General features: G+C 38.5%; 1 protein-coding gene and 1 long non-coding RNA gene across 2 annotated transcripts; both read left to right on the top strand.

Annotated features, from left to right (window-relative positions):
- The first annotated feature begins 13,210 nt into the window (after positions 1-13,210).
- On the top strand, positions 13,211-15,279 carry LOC145162971 (uncharacterized). The gene is made up of 3 exons (XR_013739474.1): positions 13,211-14,361; positions 14,884-14,939; positions 15,046-15,279. It is a non-coding gene; the product is annotated as an uncharacterized LOC145162971 (long non-coding RNA).
- Positions 15,280-22,184: 6,905 nt separating this feature from the next.
- Positions 22,185-22,544, top strand: LOC145164626 (protein FAR1-RELATED SEQUENCE 5-like). The gene has a single exon (XM_079083333.1). It carries the CDS (start codon positions 22,185-22,187, stop codon positions 22,542-22,544), a length of 360 nt encoding a protein of 119 aa, XP_078939459.1.
- The last annotated feature ends 765 nt before the right edge of the window (positions 22,545-23,309 follow it).

Here is a 23,309-nt window from a genome sequence, read left to right as displayed (position 1 = left end):
AGGCTAGGGATCTTCAGGAATTGCATGATAGAATTGTTTGATTACATGATGCCTGCTAGCCTAGGGTTTCCTTTATATGAAATTGACATCCTTACTGTAGTTGTTTAGTGTATGCATCACAGTTATACATAATTAAGATCTTATAGCCTGAGAATGTTTGGTTTGGCCTTATGTTCTGTTCTTGTTTGATTGGGAGCTTAGGGTAGGATTGGATATTCGAAAGTCTATAGGGTCCAGCGTTATGTATGGCTAGCATACACTAGTGCTACAGGGTTGGTGGAAGTTTCATGGATAAGTGGGTTGAGTGAGGCCGGGAGGCCAGTTATGAGATGTTTATCATTTCTCTAGGGTGAGGGTTGAGCGCTCGCCATGTTGTGTATTCAGTTAGGGAATTGTGATGATGCTTGAGACAAATATGGGTAGGTGTGGAAGGTAGTATGGGCCCGTACTACTAAAAGAACAGGATCCATGCGCGTGTCAAGTAAGTCACAATCCCTAGGGTTAGTAGGGAGTTGGCTCCCAGTTATTTATATGGATTATCTGATATCTTGTGGTATGTTTCAGAATGGTGATGATGAGGCGCTTTGTGGCTGGATCCGGTTCGGGATTAGGATCAGGGGACAGAGGCCAGGAGGGGCCGACAGCACCTGAGCCGGTGGTGCAGATGGGTACAGAGGAGTTGGATGCCAGGATTCGAGAGATCCTGCATGATGAGGTTGCTGCTGCATTCTGGGCTCAGTTACCGGAGATGTTCGGGTCGATTAAGACCACCATGGTGGAGTATTTTGATGAGCGCTACGCAGCCCTTGCAGAGACAGCCGCCGCAGCAGCTGCATCAGCTGTATCAGCGGCAGGGGGAGGAGTTGGTAGAGGTTTTCAGTACAGGGACTTCGATAACACGAAGCCCCCGACATTCGACGGTACACAGGACCCTATTCGAGCCATGAGGTGGTTATCCGACGTGGAGGGTTGTTTCTTCACGTGTTCATGTCCTACTGACCAGAAGGTCAGGTGCGCCCTAAACATGCTGAGGCTCGGGGACAAAGACTGGTGGAGACTGACGACAGGGTCATACACGGATGAGCAGAGAGTTGTGGTTACTTGGGAGCAGTTCCGGGACATGTTCCGCGCCCGTTACATTCCACGGGTCGAGCGGGAACGTTTGGCACAGGAATTTTTGAGTCTGAGACAGGATGGAGAGACGTTGACGGAGATCACCCGCATGTTCACTGAGAGGGCGATGTTCTGCCCTGAGTTCGTGTCTGAGCAGGCCCAGATGACACGTTATCTGAGCATGCTCAAGAATGATATTCGACAGTTTGTTGCCACACAGCGATGCGATACTTTATTGGAGTTACAGGAGGCCGCTAGGCGGCGTGAGTTGGAGATCGAGTTGCAGTTGAGGGAGCAGCGACCGGCCCCGATGCAGTTGCAGCTGGCGCCGAAGCGGTCTAAGACCGCTGATTCTAGGACCGGGGGTCAGCAGGGCCGCACTTGTGGAAAGTGCGGCAAGGGTCATACTGGAGCTTGTCGATCTAGTAGCGGGTGCCACAGGTGTGGCAAGGAGGGGCATTTTGCTAGGGACTGTCGTCAGTCTGCCCCTGCCTCGGATATGAGGATATGCTATCATTGTCATCAGGTTGGTCACGTGAAGACCAACTGTCCACAGCTGGCGGCCAAGCCGGCGCAGGCTCCAGTGCCAGCTACACTGAGGATTACCGATGGGAGACAGGGTAGGGCAGAGCCCCCGAAGGCTCAGGGGCGCGCCTTTCAGCTTACGGCCGAGGAGGCCAAGGCAGCACCGGACGTGGTTTCTGTCCTTTATCTCATTTACTATATATGTTGTATGCTTATCTGTTGTACCTGTGATTAGGTACGTTTTTAGTGAACTCTTTGCCTGCTTTGGTCTTATTTGACTCGGGGGCGAGTTGGTCCTTCGTATCTCAGTCTTTTAGTAGGGAGTTTAGTGTGCCAGTGGGCGAGTTAGAGTGTCTGTTGCGAGTGTCTATCGCCAACGAACACAGGGTTTCTGCTTCTTCAGTTTATCGAGCGTGTGACTTGGAGATTTTCGGGGTGTCCTTTCCGATAGATTTGATTCCGATCCCCATGGGGGAGGTGTGCGTGATTGTAGGCATGGATTGGCTCAGTCGGTTCGGTGCTATGATTGATTGCGAGGGCCAGCGAGTGGTAGTTCGAACCCCAAGTGGGGGAGAACTAATTGTATATGGCGAGGGAACCAGAGTGGGATCAGGGTTTTGTTCAACTGCCAGGGCTCGGCAGTACATTCAGCATGGGTGTGTGGGTTATCTAGCGTATGTGATAGATACGCGAGTCAGGGATCAGATTTCGGTTTCCGATGTATCGGTGGTCAGGGAGTTTGCAGATGTGTTTCCGGAGGAGTTGCCAGGGATACCTCCAGAGAGGCAGGTCGAGTTCAGGATCGACCTGGTGCCAGGTGCAGCCCCTATCGCTAAGGCGCCGTACCGATTGGCACCACCAGAGATGCAGGAGCTGTCATCGCAGCTACAGGAACTGTTGGGCAAGCAGTTCATTCGACCTAGCAGTTCTCCATGGGGAGCGCCGATTCTTTTTGTCCGGAAGAAGGACGGTTCACACCGGATGTGCATTGATTACCGGGAGTTGAATAAGTTAACGGTGAAGAACCGTTACCCACTCCCGAGGATAGACAATCTCTTCGATCAGTTACAGGGCACATCTTGGTTTTCCAAGATAGACTTGAGGTCTGGGTATCATCAGGTCAGGGTCAGAGAGGAGGACGTGGAGAAGACCGCGTTCCAAACTCGTTATGGACATTACGAGTTCGTGGTGATGCCGTTTGGGCTCACCAACGCGCCAGCAGTGTTCATGGACCTGATGAATCGGGTCTGCAGACCGATGCTTGATCGCTCGATCATAGTGTTTATAGATGATATCTTGGTGTATTCCAAGACACGAGAGCAGCATGAGGAGCATCTGCGAGAGCTGTTGGGAGTTCTGAGACGAGAACGGTTATACGCCAAGTTCTCGAAGTGTGAGTTTTGGTTACGAGAGGTCCAGTTCCTCGGACATCTCGTTAACCAGGAGGGGATTTTGGTCGATCCGGCCAAAATCGAGGTGGTTATGCAGTGGGAGATTCCGAAATCTCCCTCAGATATTAGGAGCTTTCTGGGATTGGCAGGGTACTACCGGAGGTTCATACGGGATTTCTCCAAGATTGCAGTACCCCTCACTCGTCTGACGAGGAAGGGGGTGGATTTTCGGTGGGGCCCCGAGCAGCAGAGGGCGTTTGAGACCCTCCGTCAGCGTTTGTGTGAGGCACCAGTCTTGACACTCCCAGAGGGAGTTGAGGATTTTGTGGTGTTCTGTGATGCATCCATCACAGGTTTAGGGGTGGTCCTCATGCAGAGAGGACGAGTGATAGCCTACGCATCGCGGCAGCTGAAGCCGCATGAGACGAGATACCCTACGCATGACTTGGAGCTGGGGGCGGTGGTGTTCGCCCTCAAGATATGGATACATTACCTCTATGGGGTCCGCTGTACCATTTACATGGATCACAAGAGCTTGAGACATATCATGGATCAGCCGAACCTGAACATGAGGCAGCGCAGGTGGCTGGATGTAGTCAAGGACTACGATTGCGAGATCCTTTACCATCCTGGTAAAGCGAATGTAGTTGCGGATGCTTTGAGCCGCAAGTCAGCTGGGTCTTCCACCCCAGCGGTATGTATGAGGATAGCGGTAGATTCTCCGCTTGTGAGTTTGATCAGAGATGCCCAAGTTGAGGGCATACGACCGGAAAATTGGAAGCTGGAGAGGATCAAGGGTGAGAATACCCGGTTCGTGCAGGATAGTCGGGGACTATTGACCCGATGCGGTCGGGTTTGGGTTCCAATGTCGGGTGGGGTTAGGCAGACGGTTATGGAGGAGGCTCATAAGTCTCATTTCTCTATTCACCCGGGGGCCACCAAGATGTACCGAGATTTGAGTTTGAGCTATTGGTGGCTGTGCATGAAGTGAGAAATTGCTTAGTACGTCGAGAGGTGCTTGACCTGTAGGATGGTCAAGGCTGAGCATCAGAAGCCGCATGGCAAGCTGCAGCTCCTGGAGATTCCCATGTGGAAATGGGAACAGATCACGATGGATTTTATTACCAAGCTGCCGAGGACGGCGAAGGGGTTTGATGCTATATGGGTCATCGTGGATCGATTGACCAAGAGTGCCCATTTCTTGGCTATACGGGAAAGCTCATTGGCCGAGAAATTGGCCGAAGTGTACGTTCGCGAGATCGTGTCTCGCCATGGGGTTCCCGTTTCCATTGTCTCTGATCGGGATGTCAGGTTTACCTCCCTCTTCTGGCAAAAGTTTCACGAGGAGCTGGGCACGCGGTTGCATTTCAGCACAGCATTCCACCCGCAGACAGACGGCCAAAGCGAGCGGACTATTCAGACTCTCGAGGACATGTTGAGGGCGTGTGTCATTGATTTTGGTGGGAGTTGGGATTCTCACCTACCGCTTGCGGAGTTCGCCTACAACAACAGCTATCATTCTAGCCTTGGCGCCCCCGCCATTCGAGCTGTTGTACGGGCGGAGATGTCGCACCCCGGTTTGTTGGGGTGAGGTTGGCCACAGGGTGATGGGTAGGACGGAGGTGGTCTTGCAGACTACCAAGAAGATTCAGCAAATTAGGCAGTGGCTGCAGACCGCTCAGAGTCGGCAGAAGAGTTACGCCGACCGACGCCGCTCCGAGTTAGAGTTTCAGGTCGGTGACATGGTACTCCTGAAGGTCTCGCCCTGGAAAGGCGTGATCCGCTTCAGGAAGAGGGGAAAATTGGGTCCCCGATATATTGGGCCGTTCAGGATCATTGCCAGAGTTGGCAAGGTAGCCTACAGGCTAGAGCTGCCGGAGGAGCTCAGTCGGATACACAGCACTTTCCACGTTTCGCAGCTACGAAAGTGCATTATGGATCAAGAGGCGGTGGTGCCGCTGGATGATATTCAGGTTGATGAACGCCTGAATTACGTAGAGAGGCATGTGGCCATACTGGAGAAAAAGATGAATATTCTGAGGAATAAGGAGATACCTTTGGTGAAAGTACAGTGGGAGCATCGGAGGGGGTCCGAGTGGACGTGGGAGACGGAGGCTGAAATGCGGGAGCATTACCCAGAGTTATTCGTTGCAGCAGACTTTGAGGACGAAGTCTAGTTCAAGTGGGGGAGAATTGTAACGCCCCGATTCTCAAGTATTGATTTAATGTGTGAGTTCTTGATTTCAAGGGCTACTCGACGAGTTGATTGCCCTACTCGTCGAGTAGCAGCGGGTTGGTCCACGTATTTTAATGACCTACTTGCCGAGTCCAAGAAGGGACTCGACGAGTAGGAGCTGGCAGATGAAACCCTAAATCTCGGGGTTTTGCACCCTATTTAAAGGATCATTGGCCTCCCCCAGCCTCCCCTTTACTGCCCTTGTCCCTCTTAAACCCTAAATCGTGTGTGTGTGTGTGTGTGTGTTCTTTGGTGTGTTCAAGCTTGGAGGAGGAACTTTGGAGAAGGAAACACTTGGGGAAACAAGGAAATCAAGGATAGGAACTCGTGGGGAGCTAGGAGATTCTTCAGTTGTCATTCTCTGGAAGGTATTAAGCTGTTCCTTTAGCTCATCTCTCTTTTAACCTCTTTTGGATGGGTTTTATGAAAGGCACCCCATGTTTAAGTTAAGATCTGAAGTTGTAACTTCAGATCTGGACTCCCTTTGACCTCTAGATCCATAAATTCATCAGCCTTTCCTAGTAGGAGCCTTCCCTCAAGTGTGAGACTTCATTGCAAGCTTAGTTTTGCCATTTAGGGGTCTTAAAGCTTTGCATGCACGTAAAGTTTGCGACTTTACGTGATAAACATGCCCTAGAAGCTTGGATCTGTAATTTGGAACCTTGCCATGGCTTAAAAAGCGTCTGCATGGATAAAGGTCTGCAAGGACTCGGCGAGTTGGATGAACAACTCGGCGAGCCCGTTGAAGATGGTCATGAACTCGACGAGTTGATGAACAACTCGGCGAGTCCGTTGAAGATTGCCTTGAACTCGGCGAGTCATTCGAAGACTCGGCGAGTCGGCTAGGGTTTCTCCCAATTCTTGGACACGTATGAACTCGGCGAGTTAAAGGGGAACTCGACGAGCCAATCAAGGATTTCACGACTTCTCGAGTTCAGGAAGGACTCGACGAGTCGGTGAACTGCACTCGACGAGTCGAGTCAACATGGACTGTTGACTTTGACTGTGGACTTTGACTTGGACCAAGGGCTGACCAGTTGACTTCTGAGGGTATTCTGGTAATTGAGAGATTTATAAAAAAAAGGGTTTTATGGTAACTATAGGTGGTGGAGCTCGTGTTGGTGATCCGAAAGTTGAGCTTTCTAGTTTCAGACGTCAGTTGCAAGGTGAGTTATCCTCACTATATCAACAGGGTCTAAGGCACCAAGGCCGGCCCTTATGGATTTGTATTTGGATTATTACATAATATGTGCATTGTTTCGCATTCCGTTAGTTAGGATGGTGATATGCTTATGCTTAGTGATCGGGTTCGGTCGATATTCTAGTTACAGGACTATGCTATGATATGACCTGGGTAGGTCGGTGTCTTGGTTTAGGACTTTGCTATGCTATTTGATCTGTTAGATCGGTTTGTCTGTTATTATGATAGCCTATGAATGTATATGCATATGTTGTTTGATTTGGGTGTTGGGTTGAGGCGTTCCTGCTTTGTGCTGAAGGCCAACATACCCAGGGCGGTCCGGATAGACTACAAAACCCAAGAGGGTATGATAGTCAGACTGAAGGCCCGGCGAGCGGTCCGGATAGGCTGAAGGCCCCGCGAGGCGGTCCAGACGTGTCGAAGGCTCGGAGAGCGGTCCAGATAAGCTGAAGGCCTGCGAGGCGGTCCAGTCAGGCTGAAGGCTCATTATGCTTGCTGTTTGGTTATACGTTTATATGGCATGGTTATGTGGTTGGTATTTTGGGGGATAACTCACTAAGCTTTCAAGCTTACAGTTTCAGCTGTTGTTTCAGGTACCTCTGGTGATCGCGGGAAGGCGAAGGCATGATCGTACCGCTCCTCTCGCTGTTATGACTTTTATGATTTGATACTGGGATACTCTGATAACTGTATTTTGAAAACAAACTATGTAATGACTTAATGGATTAAAATGTTTTTAAAAGTTTAATTTGGCTTGGAATTTTTGGGTGTTACACTATAAGTCATTTTCGACCCCTATTATCTCTAAATTAACTAGCCCGGATCTACGGGCGTTACAATTATCTCCCCCTTAGGATGATTACGTCCCGGAATCATCAACGAAACAGGGCTCACATGATGACTCCATACATTATCTCTTCATCCTAAGTAATAACCGTAACTTTGATGTTTCTTCGAACGAGTATCTAACTCTAAGACTTCCTGACTGCAGGCGGTGCCCGATCTTGGACCCGCTCTCTATCTCATGTTAGACTTCCAATCATGATCTTCATGTCACGATCTCAATCTTTATTGGAGACTCCTTCTTTAACAAACTTTATATAGGTTTCTTCCTTCGATTATCATAATAGACCGATGGTTCATGTTCTAATGACCTCTCATCGTATGATGCATTGCTTGGACTCAGGTCTTTTAGAGTCAAATTCCAGAACAGACTATACCTTCCTTCATGTTCTAATCATATCTTAAATGGTAGCATTTCTAGCTACAAGCAACTATCGCGATACCTCTACCGATCGCTTTGATTATCTTTTATTTCAATCTTCTGGCTTAAGTCAGATGTTACATCAAACTTGGTTCTCCGAACCACGTAACAGAATCCTCGTAGTCGGACTCAATTCGATATGACCACTAGGGTCGGAATAACAACAATCTTCTTAGTCATTATCGAAACAATGGTAACGACATACTTGAATAAAATGGTATCAATTACTAGCTTCTTGGTAACCTTGTGACTTTCCCTAATCCAAGTGTGAGTCCTGTGCTTCCGGTAGTATAGGCCTCTAATACCATTCACACCTACTCATACTCGTCCCAAGTATTGTCTCGCAGTTCTCCAAGTTATTACCATAAAAACAATTTTAACACATACAAATGTGTCCAAACAATCACATAATTTTCCTTAGACTCTACTAGGACTTCTTCCATGCGTATCTTCAATCATCAATTCTGATTCAACTTGGTTGGTGATGGAAATGTCAGACGATGGGATAACTTCATGAATTATACCAAAAAAAAATTCTGCTAATCGAAAGTGTACTTCTCCTGTACTAGACGTATTATTTATTAGATGCATTCTAAAGGCAAGATATCACTCTTATGATATCTTCTGATAGGTGTCATTCACTATCGTAATCCTTCTCATTTCCTCCATTTGCTTAGTCTTCTATAAGTCCTTATCATGACCTTCTATACACCCAAGCAGGCATTTGGTGTATCGAAACGAGAATATAGATAAAGAAGGGTTAGATGTGTAATCCTCCTAATTACTACGAAAAGTTATATGCCAGTTCTAATACTGTAATTAAACGTTTAGAAATCTGAACACATAAAATTTCCAGATCCAGCCGGCAACAGACCATAGATCCGATCAAACAATAGCATAAAGCATCACAAATCATTTAGCACATAAATGCATTTTAGGCATCTTCCCTAATTAAGCTAGTGCTTGTGTCTATTCAGGTGTACTTCCTAAAATATATTAGACACGCTCCTCACGATCATCACTTAACATTCTAAGTTTAAGTTTAGAAATAAATCCATATTCCTAGTTCGCTTAAACTAATGCTCTGATACCAACTGTGACATCCCCATTTTCACGGCCAGAAAAAGACCGATTTTGTTTATGCTTTATAAAAATCAGAGTACCTCTTTTAATATAAATGTTGCGGAATTTGTTCCCAGTAAAACATGATAAATACGTTATCAAGGCATTTCCGAAGAAAAGTATTTTTATTCGTTTTAAAACATTTGGGATGTCATCGTCAATACAGAAACATAAGCATAAATAGAACTTACATTCATTATCACTAGTGATTTATATCTCCTTAGTCTCTCAGTGTAATGTGACTTCATATCAACACCTGTGATATAAATAAACTGAGTGGGTCAGGTTGGGAAACCTGGTGAGTACATAGGGTTTTCAACCCACAATAATATAATTATTATGTTTAATCATCAAACAGTTAACCCAATTATCCATCCCTATTATCTTCTTTACTCTTAAGGATCTACCCTAAGAATCAGCTATTTCTCATTCATTCATTCCTAAGGATTATCCTAAGGAATGGGTACGAAGTTCATCGTTGTAAATGACACAGTTGTCAAGCACAGCTGCTAGTTCTATCACTTAGGCGCAGCTGCCAGAATTGTGACATTCTCTATGAGGCGCATCTGCCGGTATTGTCCTTTAGGCGCATCTGCCGAGGATATGATGTTCTCTATTAGGCGCTTCTGCTGGTAGAGTCCTTTAGGCGCATCTGCCAGGGTTATCTCGTTTATTGACATTATCGTTTCCGAGAATCCACTCGCAATACATGTCAATGGGTTTTTAGAGTACAACTGGTGAATACACAGTTCAAATAACACCTACAGGTTGCGAGCCTGCTAGTGTTCCACTGGACTGTCTAGAATAGTCTGTGGTTGTCATCCATACTCTACTAGATGACGGGGCCAACACTTGGGTAAAAGGCTTCTCTCATGGTTCACCTCTCACCCTTAATTCATGGTCTATATCACCTCTCATCATTTTGTTTCTGTCACACAGCAACTATTTCATCTACCCATGTTTTACCCAACACATTTTGTAGATATAAAATACATATACAGTTTAAATCATTTAAAACATGTATAAAAATCTTTCACCCAGCATAGACGGCAAGTATACAGAAAATATGCACACATAGCATGTAATTTATATTAAATACTTCATATCTATGTGTAAGATGAAAGTAACTATGCACTCACTTGAAAAGGTGGTGACTCGGTACTCGGACAGCGCTTTGTTAATCTTAAAACAATTTCCTTCGGACAAAACCTATTATCATTACCACTAGAGTTTAGTCTAATATTTGACGAGACTAATTAATAGTCTTGCTATTATTACTACTATATAAGCGTTAAACAATGCTCTTCACCCACTATGTACAAACAAGGGCCAGACATGAAATACCGGAGGGTAGTATCATTTTGGCATATAACACTTCTGAATCCAGCAACCCAAGCGGCCCTCCAAACCAGATTCCCCATACCGCTAGTGGTTAAAAAGATATTATAACGACACTTATATAACTCATAATAATAGCCCAAATATTCATTATAAGTTCCTAATAACATTACTATATTGAAACATAAACTATACTAAAGATAGGTTAGGCGTAGCTCACTTACAACGGGTTTTCTCGAAAATCGGGCTTCGCCGGAGCAGCGTTCCCGAGCCGAAAGGCTATTTTCTCAGGGCTTCGGGAGCCTCGGGAGCCTCGGGGATTCCTTCGGGTGCTAGGGGGTTTACCTAGGCTTAGGGGGGGTTTTGGGGGCTTAGAGAGAGAAAGTAGAGAGAGAAAGTGAAGTTAGGAAGGTGTAAAGAATGAGGGAACCCGACACCTCTATTTATAGGCTGGAAGCCTGCTCTACTCGCCGAGTAGGAGGTCCTACTCATCGAGTCCATGGCCAGGTGTCACCATCTGGTGGCTTGCCTTGGGGAGAAAGCCTTGGCCCATATTCAGCCACGTCATCCGACTTCGCACAGCACCCTGCCGACTTCTAAACCCCGTAACTTTCACATACGAGCTTCGTTTTCGACGTTCTTTATATCCACGCATAGGTAAAAACAATATCTACAACTTTCATTTAGACTCCGTCGGCTAATTTTCGACCGATCTTAAATTTAACAGTAAGAGGAGATTAGACTGTTAAATGACCGCGAAGAATCCGTAACTCCTTCATACGGACTCCGTTTTCGTCTGTCTTTTTATCGTTGAGTTCCTATTAATGAGATCTTAAACTCTCATTTAAGTTGCGTAGGTCAAAAACCGCTCGAACTAAAATTCGAGTTTCGGGTCGTGCACTGCTATGCCAAATCTTAGAAAATTCATAACTTCCTCATACGAAGTCAGATTTGGGCGTTCTTTTTTTGTATGTTCTCGGTTTAACGTATACTACAACTTTTGTTTAGATCACTAAGGCTAAAAAGTCCTCTATCGTAAATTCACTATTTACATCTCCCGGTGTCGTGCCGGTTTTGCCGAAAAACTTCGACGGGCCATAACTTCTTCGTTATAACTCGGATTTCGGCGTTCTTTATATGTACGGAACCCTTGAGACATATTCTACAACTTGGTTAAGTATATTTATTCTAAATAAGCTTTTGTCTAAAAGTCATTTTCGACCCCTATTATCTCTAAATTGACTAGCCCGGATCTACGGGCGTTACAAAACAGTCGACCATCTCCCAACAATTCTACCAACCCTAAATTTTTTGATACCATGCGACCTAAAGAAAACGTCTTCACATAACCTCCTTAATCCATAACGGAAAGGACCCACCCCTTTATCTGAAACCTGCAGATCCCGAAATCTTACACAACCTTCAGGTAGACAGATCCATCCCAATTGTCACCCAAGCTGACCAATACTCACAAACCTGACCTAACCAAGTCCTCCTGACCTTGTGCCGCCTATTGAAAAGCCAAATAAAGGAAAGCACCACCCATGTCATAGCCGACAACATCGCATACCAACGCACAAGCAAAAATTCTAGCAACGCCCAATAAATGAGACTAACTAACCTTCACATCAACTATGTTGTCTGAATTCCACATATTTGATTGGTCTGAGATCTTCCTGGCCAGATGCCGCCCTACGGGACAATAGACCATGAACCCCACGGTCGACTTCCATCATCGCTAACCATGCATAAACATGAGCTGATGAAACTCGAATGAAAATCAATCGATCGCATACTAGACTAGACCAAGCACTCACTTGACTCAATTACTCTGTCAACCATTAACCTTGCTTGGATTTTCCACCAATCCGCTAACCACTAACAACACTCGAGCTTACCCCCGATCCACTAACTGATAACAGCACTCGGGCTTACCCCCGATCCACTAACTGATAACAGCACTGTTAGGGTGCAAAGCTCTTCATTGGATGGTGTCTTAGGCTTACCCCTTTTGATATAGTTTTTTGGGTTGAGCTAGCCTATAAATACTAGTCTTAGTATCATTGTATAGGTTCAGAGAGTTCCCAATGTATAAATTTCTAGATTAGCTTTAGAGAGAGAGAGAGATAGAGAGAGAGAGAGAGAGAGTAATATAGTAAGCAAGCACATGCTTCTACATTTTTTTGTACTTTCCTCAATATCTATACAGATTGTGATTAATATTTAAACTGGGTCTTGTGATTATGCCTTGATTCTTCAATTCGGCATTTGTCATCTTCATTGGGATCCTACATGTGGTATCAGAGCTTAATCTTGAAGGTTTAAGAACTTTTTCAAGATCAACGTTCCTAGATGGCAATATTTTTGGTGTGTAATCGACTCGAATATTCGAATTTCATGGTGAGTCTCTCCATTGGATCTTTTTTCTTTCAATTCAATATTTGTTGATCCAATTATCTTTGTTATTCAAAATCTATCAAAATTTTCCTAGAATCGTGTGTTTGAAATCGTCTTTGATCATTTTGACTCAATTGGATCTATTTGCTTTTATTTCAAAACTAGGTGTGAGACCCGTATACTACACGGGTTTATTAAAAATAAAAATTTAATATAAATAATTAAACATTAAATATTTTATAAAATAATATTTTTACATAACATAATGTAATCTTTTGAAACATTTATAAAAGAAATCAAATATTCTTTAGAACATTTATGAGACTTTATTATCAAATTAATAGAATGATTCTTTTTCCTTATAAAACTCATTAGAATTTTGTGGAATTTTATTTTTAAAAAAATGGAAATTCCCAAAAAATGACAAGTGGAAAATAATATTTCTAAAACTCTCACAAAATTACATGTGGCAAAACTCTTGAGAATTTGACTAATGGCAAAAAAAAAACTTTCATTTATTAGTGAGGATTTTGTTCATCCTATTATTTTTGATCTAGCCAAATCTTTTTCATAAAATCTAATTAGCCCAAAATTTCAATCTGCTACTGTTGATTCGAACCAAATCTAACCCAAAATCACGTGAGATTACAGTTCATTCAATGTAAGCCGAATACAAAAATCGGAATATGTTACTGTTCATCAACTTAAGTACAGTTCGTTTACTGTTCTAAGATGTGAAATCATTTATTCCTAATTTCTTTTTCATCCGTATTTCTTTTTCACATCGCCTATGAGTTTTCTATTGAGAAGTTCAGAAGTAGAATTGTTTCTTCTTTATATCTAGATCAAAATTTCATATGATCGAAGTTGTTCATCTCGATTCATTCCTTGTGATATCTCTTCTATACCGATTTGTTCATCTATATCGATTTTATTTTGAAGTTTTTTCAAAATTCTTGATTTCAATCGATCTTCTTCACCGATTAATTCATGTTGATAGAATCTTCTTTTGTTAATGATTGAATGTGATATTAAATTTAATCGAATATCGATTTGTATTGGATATTGATGATTGTGATTGAAGAAGATGATATTTAGAGTGATTCTTGGTGATGAACACTCAAGAACAGATGAAGATGGTGATGAATTTGTTAATTAGTTAAATTTTGATCTGAAAAAGTAGTGAATTAAGGAATTTTGATGTTTGTTGAAAGCTCTGAGAAGTGTGATTGATTGTGATCTGGAAGTATTGAGTTCAAACTACGAAAGAAAAAGTGAAAGATGGGTTTGAGTCGAATGGCTGGAGATCTATAGTTTGGACTTTTGATGATGGGTTGTGATCGATTGGATAAGGAAATCGAAGGACTGGAGTCGAAATTGATGGAATTTGATTTTAGTTCCATTATCATACACGAAAGTTTGAGGCTTTATATGCTAATGGTCGAAAGATTGGTTTGGATGCAATTTGGGTCAAACAGAAAAACTCAAAGAAGTATTCGATGTTAGGGTTAAAATTTAAGGAAGCCTGATATCGAAGTAGTGGAAATTTCATATCTTTGATGTTGTTTCTGCTGTTTTAATGGATGTTTCAATAATGATTCAAGAATTTTCAAGTTGAAAATAAGTCTCAGTGTCGAAGTTCCAGTTTTCAAATCGAAGCATTTAAAGGTCAAAATTCAAGTCTTTGATATTACTAGAAAACCGATTTCGATTATGTTTTGACAGAGAATTTAGCAAGGTCGATCACCTGTTGCAATTTCCCATTCGCGTTGTGGTATGTTATTCATCTCTTTGCACAAAAATTATCCTAATTTCTCATTTATTTTTCAATCGAATTCTTCCATGAGTGACACTGCTCCATTCTTTTTTCTGCTTTTATGTGTTGTTGCCACGTTCTTTGAAAATTTTCTTCTTCGTATTTCGAACTGATTACTCACAGTGAACGCATTTATCACAAATAGAAATAGAAAAGCTTCTTCCTGTACTTGTAGAAACAGAAATGAGCAAAAGACTGGTACAATATGAACCATGATTATTTCTTTTTAGTTTTTATGTCTTCATGTTTGTTAAACAATTAATTATCTATGAAATATGTTACTTTGGAATTAATTATCTCAAACTAATTACTCAAATAATAATAAAATATAATTCGTTAAAAAAATTCTCAACATGCACCTGTTCCATCTAAATAGTACTCAGCTAAATTTATCTATCTATAATCATTTTTATAATATGAATTAAAATCGATTTCATCATCCACCGCCTGAGGTCATGCTGTTTTATCATGGAAACATAGGTTTTCAGTCTAGTGCTTGATGGCTGCCAATCCCATAGATGAAGTTGTAATTTTTGGTAAATGACCGTTTTACCCTTTGCGTTTAGTGCTTATAACATGTTGATTTTTTTTTTTTTTTTACAATAGTCGTAGTAGAATAATTCTAGCAAACTTTGCGAATAGGGACATTATGCTTTGGACCAGATATTAAGCTGTCAGCTGATGCCATGATCAGAATTTGTGTTTTGGATAACTCTGGTGTTGTTGGGCTTCAAAGACAAATCATCAGAGGCAACATATTGTATTATGTTTTAATTATTATTACATATTGTATTATGTTTTAATTATTATTTACAACCCTTTTTAATTAATGTTTCTTAGCTATTTGTGAGAATGATGTTGATTTTGTATAAAGTATTGGAGTATTAGTAACCTGGTTTGAGGTTAGCCCAGAAAGGACTCAATCCCTTTGCAAACACTTCATGGCTTTCAACCCCCACAAAAGGGGAAATCTTCACTAGTTTTTAACAAGACAAAATTGCAAAAATGGTCTCTGTGGTATGCATTTTTTTGGGATTTTAGTCCAAACCTCGGTTTTTTTGGATTAGTGGTCCTTTTGAGCTAGTTTACATGCAGTTTTGGTCTCTGTCCAAACTAAAAAGACTATTATACCCTTAATGAATTTAGTTTTCATTTTTCTTTTATTTTTTAAAGTTATTATTATCATTAAATAAAAAATCGGGCCCACCTCTCTCTCTCTCCAGAAAAAGAAACAAACCCAATTTCCATAACCACCATCTTCTTCCTTCTTTCATCTTCTTCCTTCTTCCACCTTCATCCTTTTCTATTTTCTTTTAACAGACCTTGTTTCAACAAAAAGAAAATCAAGATGGAAGAAATCACCGTGTCTGCCCCAGAAACTATCATTATCTGCCTTACAACCCTAGCTCTACATATTGATGATTGTTTATCAGACTCATTCCCGTCTCTCTATCAATTTCTGGGTTTTAATTTCTTGGTGTACCTACATCTGTATTTTTTTGTATACCTACATCTGTATATTTGGTCTCCGATTTGGCCCTCGCATCCCCGATTTCATTCTAGGTACATTGATGGACTTTAATTTGTGGGTTTGAAGTTGTTTTTGTATATAATGTTGTTTATTGGAAAATCTTGGTAGTGGTTCCAACAAGTGTCAAATGGTGGAGCTTATGAAAGACCTAAGAGCCGACACAATGAAGGAGGTGGCGGCTACTGTGATTTACCTCGGTAGAAAGAAGGAAGGCGGTCGAAGCAGTGGGTCACGACAGGGGGAGGGCTGAGAACGACGGTGGCAGACGGTGGTGCTCGCTTCGGCGACTCCCGCTGCTTCTGTTCATTTCTTCCGGCGAGGTCGACGCGTGAGACACGATGGGAGGAAGGATTAAGGGTCGAGGATGTTTGGAGGATGTTTAGGGTTGTTGTACTCGACAAAATAAACACGGTGGTGGTGGGTTTTTACCATGGCAGCGTGGAGTGGCGGAGGGAGCTGCTCCGGTGGACGGATGCGGTGGTTCTTAGTTGTAAGTGAAGAAGAAGGAAGGGGAATGTTGGTCCGGTGAAGTATGAACGAGAGAGAGAGAGAGAGAGAGAGAGAGAGAGAGAAGTGGGCCCTTTTTATTATTAAAATAAATAAATAGATATTATATTTAAAAAAATCAAAGAAAAATGTAAAATAAATACCCCAAGGGTATTACAGTCATTTCAGTTTACTGAGGGACCAAAACTGCATGTAAACTAGCTCAAAATGACTACTAATCCAAAAAAGTCGAGGTTTGGACTAAAACCCCAAAAAAATGCATACCAAAGGGACCATTTTTGCAATTTTGTTTTTAACAATTATAAAAGTTTTAAATAGTAAAAGTATTAAAGATCATAATATTCTTCATACATATTATTTTTGAATGAGGGAGAGAGAGAAAGATAAAGAAAAAGATGGGGGAGGGGGGATGTACACGTTTGGGGGGAGGAAAATTTTTTTTCCTTTTTTCTTTTACCTATTTAACCTCCAAACAATTAACATTTGCTGGAAAATACCAAAATCTCGCATATATTTACAAAAGCGTCATATCATCTCGCGAGATTTTGACGATAAATAAAATCAAATCTTCACATTTTGTTTTTACAATCTTACGACAATGATTTGTCATCGTAATCCTCACTTATTTTTTAGTATTCACCCTATATATATATATATATATATATATATATATATATATATATATATATATATATATATATATATATATATATATATATATAGAGGAAGGATCATTTGAGAACTCAAAATTTCCCGAGAACCCGAGAACAAAAGGTGGAACGTTAGATCAAAAAAACGGATGACCGTGATCACTTGTGGCATTTTTGTAAATAAATAGAAATATATAAGGACGGGGGTATCTTAATTTAAAAGGACAAGGGCATCATGGGAAACACATATTTAATTGAATAATATCCTAAATTACAATATCTGATAAAAATATATATTGTTTTCTCTCGATTAAATCTCTGTGGCTATCACTTACATCTTCCCACCATCTCCCCCAAAAACCTACACCATCGACTCACCTTACAGTCCGCAACCGATTACATCTCCGCCTTCTATATAAATTCCTCGCTGCCAAAGGCATCTTCTTCTTGTTCACGTCTCCTCCATTGTGTATATGAAATCGGCGTCATTGGAGATTCATCAAGTTTTGTTCTAAAATCGAATTCCGTAGATCTGGAATCGATTCAACCTAACGTCGCCATTTTGTAACTGAAACTGTAGGATTTTCTCTCTGTTCGTTTTACCTTCATCGATCAATTCGCCTCAACTTCTCCGGTAAGATTAATTGATGGCGTTAAGGCAATTTCAGATTCTATCAGAAAGCGACAAATTGACAACTGCAATTTTGTGTCTACTGGTAAGTCAATCAATAATTGATCTCAGTTATATTTGTGTATTTTAAATATCAGTATGTTGAGTTTTTGATTGCTTTTTTAATCACATAAGTATAAATGAACTTTTTTCCGGCCTCGTTGAATAGATTTTTCTATGAAATTCAACAGAGTTATTGATATTTGATATTGGTAACTTAGGAATCTAGCTCAATTTTCCTTTACAATTAAATATATTATTCTCTTTTTTACTAATCAAATGTGATCCATACGATTTTTAATACCATGATATAAATAAATATTTAACTTTTTTACTATTAAATGTCCTAACTTGTGGGTGCTTAAACTAGCGCAAAGCTATTAACCTGTTGTCTTTTAATTTGTAGTATTGTTGTAATGTGATAATATAATGTTTAATTGTTTACTATTCAAGAAAAAAACTCTAAGTATAAATGAACATATTTGTTTTTAACTACAATAATTCAACTATGTTTTATGACTTGATCTTCATCTCAAATCCTCTCATTCTAGATTTTGATGAAATGTTTTTTTATTGACTTATTATTTCTGTCAGTGGATTTTATGATATGGATTTAGGTTTAGTTTGTAGGTGTGATTTATTTAATGTCAAGAAAAATCTAGCTGCTTTATCATTTTTCTAAGCTATAGCCTATGATGTGTATCATTGTGCTTTAGCCATTTGTATAGGGCATGGATGGGATAAAATTTTAGTGGTTTTGGTGAATAAGTGCACAACATCCATAAAAGTCAATATGTTTTGTTGGTAAAAGTTGAATTTGTGCAGACCTTATTATTGACCGTTCATGTTGATATTCATTTGATTTTGTGTAGGTGAATCTATTTAGTAAGAAAGAAATCAAAGGGTCTTAATACAAGAAGGTGTCTATACTCATGGTGGATGGTCAACCACTACAAGATGCATCAGGGCTATAAGTATGTAGTAATTAATTGGTCAATGGCAATAATCAATTACAAATCATATGTGATTTGTGTGAATTGGCATAATATTTTAGTAATTAATTGGAAGCAAGACTATAAATGTGTAGTGATTCACATGTAAATCACAAGTGAATCATAAATTACATGTGATTCACATGTAATTCACATATGAATCGCATTTAATTCACTTGTAAATTACATATGAATCACATTTAAATCATAAGTAAATTAAATGTGAATTAAATGTGATTCACATGTAAATCACATTTAATTCACATATGAATCACATGTGATTCACATGTAAATCACAAGTTAATGTAATTCACATATGAATCATATTTAATTCACTTGTAAATCACATGTGAATTACATGTGATTCACATGTAAATCACAAGTGAATTAAATGTGATTCACATGTAAATCACATGTAATTCACATATGAATCACATGTGATTCACATGTAAATCACATATAAATTACATGTAATTCACATGTAAATCATAAGTGAATGTAATTCACATAAGAATCACATTTAATTCACTTGTAAATCACATATGAATCACACGTGAATTACATGTGATTCACATGTAAATCACAAGTGAAGTAAAGGTGATTCACATGTAAATCATATGTAATTTACATATGAATCACATGAAGTGAATCACATATGAATTACATGTGATTCACACGTAAATCACAAGTGAATCACATATAAATTACGTCTATATGCATACTTGCATTTTGTTATCTTTTTAATTTTTCTTGTTAATTTCACATTTGAATATTAAAATATACAATTACATGTGAATATCACATTATATAATCCAATGTGAATCTTACATGATATTATCACATGTGAATCTTACATGATATTATCACATGTGAATCTTACATGATATATACATATGCATTTTTGGGAGTGTTCTTGCATTAATCAATTTTTTTTTAAGTTTTTTGTAGATTTGGAAGAATTTGTGGAAAATATTGAAGAGGTGAAAAGTGATAAATTGAAGAAAATATAGAAATCTTGACATGAAGAAATGATAACATTGTGAATCTTTGTAGCTTTTTTTATTTTTTATATATTATTTTGTATCGAACAAAATACTTGTATTAATATATTTATAGATTGATTAATAAAAATAAGATCTTTTATAATTTACTTACGAATATTATAGTATAAGAAATATACATATATATGCATTTGAAAAGTTAGGTTATTTTTTAAATATTCTAGGTTTTTTTTTAAAAAAAATTTGCAGTTTTATTTGAAAAAAATGCAGTTTTTTTATAAAAAAATTGCAGGTTTTTTTTTGAAAAAATTGGAGTTTTTTTTTTTGAAAAAAAAATGCAGTTTTTTTTAAAAAAAAATTGGAGTTTTTTTTTGAAAAGATTACAGTTATTTTTTTTGAAAAAAATGCAAGTTTTTTTTATAAAAAACTGCAGTCTTTTTTTTTTGAAAAAAAATGATGTTTTTTTTTATTTTTAAAAAAGCGGTTTTTTTTTTGAAAAATTGTGCAGTTCTTTTAAAAAATTACATTTTTTCATTTTTTTTTAAATTCATGTTTTTTGAAAAAAAATTAAAAAAAACTCCATTTAAAAAATAAATTATTAAAAAAAATCTGAAATTTGATTTATTATGTTAATTTTGTCCAATAACACAAAAAAATAAACATTAAATGAGATCATTAAGATTACGATCATGCCCTTAATGAGTTAATTTTGATCTAACGCTCCACCTTTAGTTCTCAGGTTCTCGGGAAACTATGAGTTCTCAACCGATCTCACCCCTATATATATATATATATATATATATATATATATATATATATATATATATATATATATATATATATATATATATAAAAGTTCAATAGAAAACCAATATGGATCAAAGAACCAAGGAACCCATCTTAACCATCTATTTTCTTTTAATCTTGGCCATTAATCCTTAATTAACCAAAAAAAACACGGAGGGGCATTTTGGTAAGTTCAGCGTCTCATTTAATATTCATGTTTGTCTCCGTTAGCGTCTTCGGTTACTGTCCTTCGTCTTCTAACACTGATCGATCCAAAATCTCACATGTTCTTCGAAATCTCAACCTTTTTCATCCAATTTACTAATATTTTCTTCAGATTTCAGCTAATAATCAGGTATTTTTAACATCTATTCATCTTTCGTTTATGATTATTAGGTCAATTATGGACTTTGATTTTACCGTTTTTCTTCTGATGCATTGTTTATCAATATTATTTTTATTGTTATTGTAATCGTCTGATTGTCAAATTCTCTTGATTTTACCGTTTAATCTTTAAATTGTTATGTTTTTATTGTTAATTTGCTAATTTTATGCCGTATGTTAAATATTTGTTTGATGTTACTGTTTTTCATTCAATCGTTTCTGTAATCATTCGTCTGTAATGCATATTCGACATTTAGATAATCAATTATATCTTGTGCATCTTCTGACATTTAAGTTTTTTCCAAACTTTTAGTGATTTTGAGAATCTTATCTTATCTTGTGCATATATTTTAAAGTTTTGTGATTATCTTGTTTATTTGTTTCCTTTTTTGTATAATTATCAATTCTAAATTTCTAATCTGTATATAAACTCCAGGTTACCGACGATTCATTATGAGTTCTCTGAATTCTTGTTCGGATTTGCATTCAACTATTAATGAACAATCACGTAAGTTTTTTTTTCTTTATATAAATTTCACATTTTCTATATAATGTAATAAAATAGATGTTTTTTTTGGTTTTGCAGTTCATGATCAATTATCTTCAAATATGAATATTGATCATTCAAATAGCAGTAATTCTTGTTCATATTTGCATTCAATTATTAATGAACAATCACGTAAGTTTTTTTTTCTTAATATAAATTTCACATTTTATATATAATGTAATAAAATAGATGTTTTGTTTGGTTTTGCAGTTTATGATCAATCATCTTCAAGTATGAATATTGATCATTCAAATAGAAGTAATTCTCGTTATAGTTTTTATTTTGAGCTCTACAATATTGAAACTTTTAAGCTTGTTCCTTATGATAAGTTGATACATAAGAAGCCTTTCAAAGGATTGCTGTTTGATTCGTTGGACATTAGTCTTGACTTTTACAAGACTTATGGTCAAGAATATGGTTTTGATGTGAATATGTCAAGTCAAAAAAGATACAATGATGGCACAATTCGTATTAGATATTCGACATGTAGTAGATCTGGTTTCACGGAGTCATTCAAGAATGAAAATATTAATGTTAAATTTTCAGATGTTAAGAGATTGAGAACTTCTTCTAAGAAGAACGGATGCCCTGCTGTTTCAAAGTTCAAGAATCTCTGATGTTCTTTAATGTTCTACATTTATGTGTTTGTTGAAGATCACAACCATGAACTTGTTACTCAAGATCAGTTGCACTTATTAAGGATTAATATGACAATGGATTTTCTTGATGAATCCTTTATACATAAGGTTGATACTTGTAACATTGGTGCTTCAAAAGCTTATAACTTGGTGAGGAGTATGAAGGGTGGCTTTTATTCTAGGGGAGGGACTGCAGTTGACTTTAAAAAATTTCATAAAGATTTGAATTCTAAAATTGGTGTCAAAGATTCCCAAATGGTTGTGGATATATTGACAAACAGAAAATTGTGTTTCTCTAATTTTTCATTTGAGGTCCAAAAAGATGTTGATGATCATCTTACTGGACTTTTTTGGGCTGATGATACTTCGAAAGCCAACTATAAGGAATTTGGAGATGTACTATCTTTTGATGCTACTTATCAAACAAACAAGTAATTCCTAATCCTTATTTGTTCTTTTTATGGTATTTGTTCTTTTTAATAATACTTATCAAACAAATATTCATGTATTTTATGGTATTTGTTCTTTTTACTGGAGTTGACTACCACATGCGTTGTGTTACTTTTGCTGCTGGTTTACTAGCTTGTGAGACAGCAGATGCATATGTGTAGTTGCTTGAAGTGTTTCGTAAAGCATTTGTCAAGCCACCCATGATGATTGTAACAGATCAGGATTCATCAATGAAGAAAGCTGTTAATTTTGTTTTTCCTGAATCGAATCATAGACTATGCATGTGGCACATCACTCAAAAACTTGAGGAAAAGGTATATTCTTTGTTTCTTGATTCCTATATATGTTTATAACCATATATATCATAAAGCACATTGTGAATTCACAATGTAAATTTACATATGATGAAAGGAACAAATCTAAATCATAAATCACACTGTGAATTCATAATGTTAACCAAATGTTATGTTACTATGAATTACATCAAATATTCAACATATGTAATGATTCTTATGTGTTTCTTTTTTTTAGATTCCTATCGATGTTTATAGCCATCCAGACTTCCAGAAGACATTTTTTGATAATATAGAATCTTCAATGTTCTCCACAAGATTTTGAAAGTTTGTCGTCAACAATGTTAGATAAGTTTCATCTAAAAGAAAATGACTGGGTAAGGTCTGTTTTTAAAATAAGGGATTTATGGATTCCGGCTTTTATGAGAGATCTTGAACTAACTTGTTTGATGCGAAC

This window comes from Lactuca virosa, chromosome 3 (genome assembly GCF_052849685.1).
Source record: "Lactuca virosa cultivar CGN04683 chromosome 3, Lactuca_virosa_CGN04683_v6, whole genome shotgun sequence".
Taxonomy (NCBI): Eukaryota; Viridiplantae; Streptophyta; class Magnoliopsida; order Asterales; family Asteraceae; genus Lactuca; species Lactuca virosa.
This window is presented reverse-complemented; position numbering and strand designations above follow the sequence as displayed.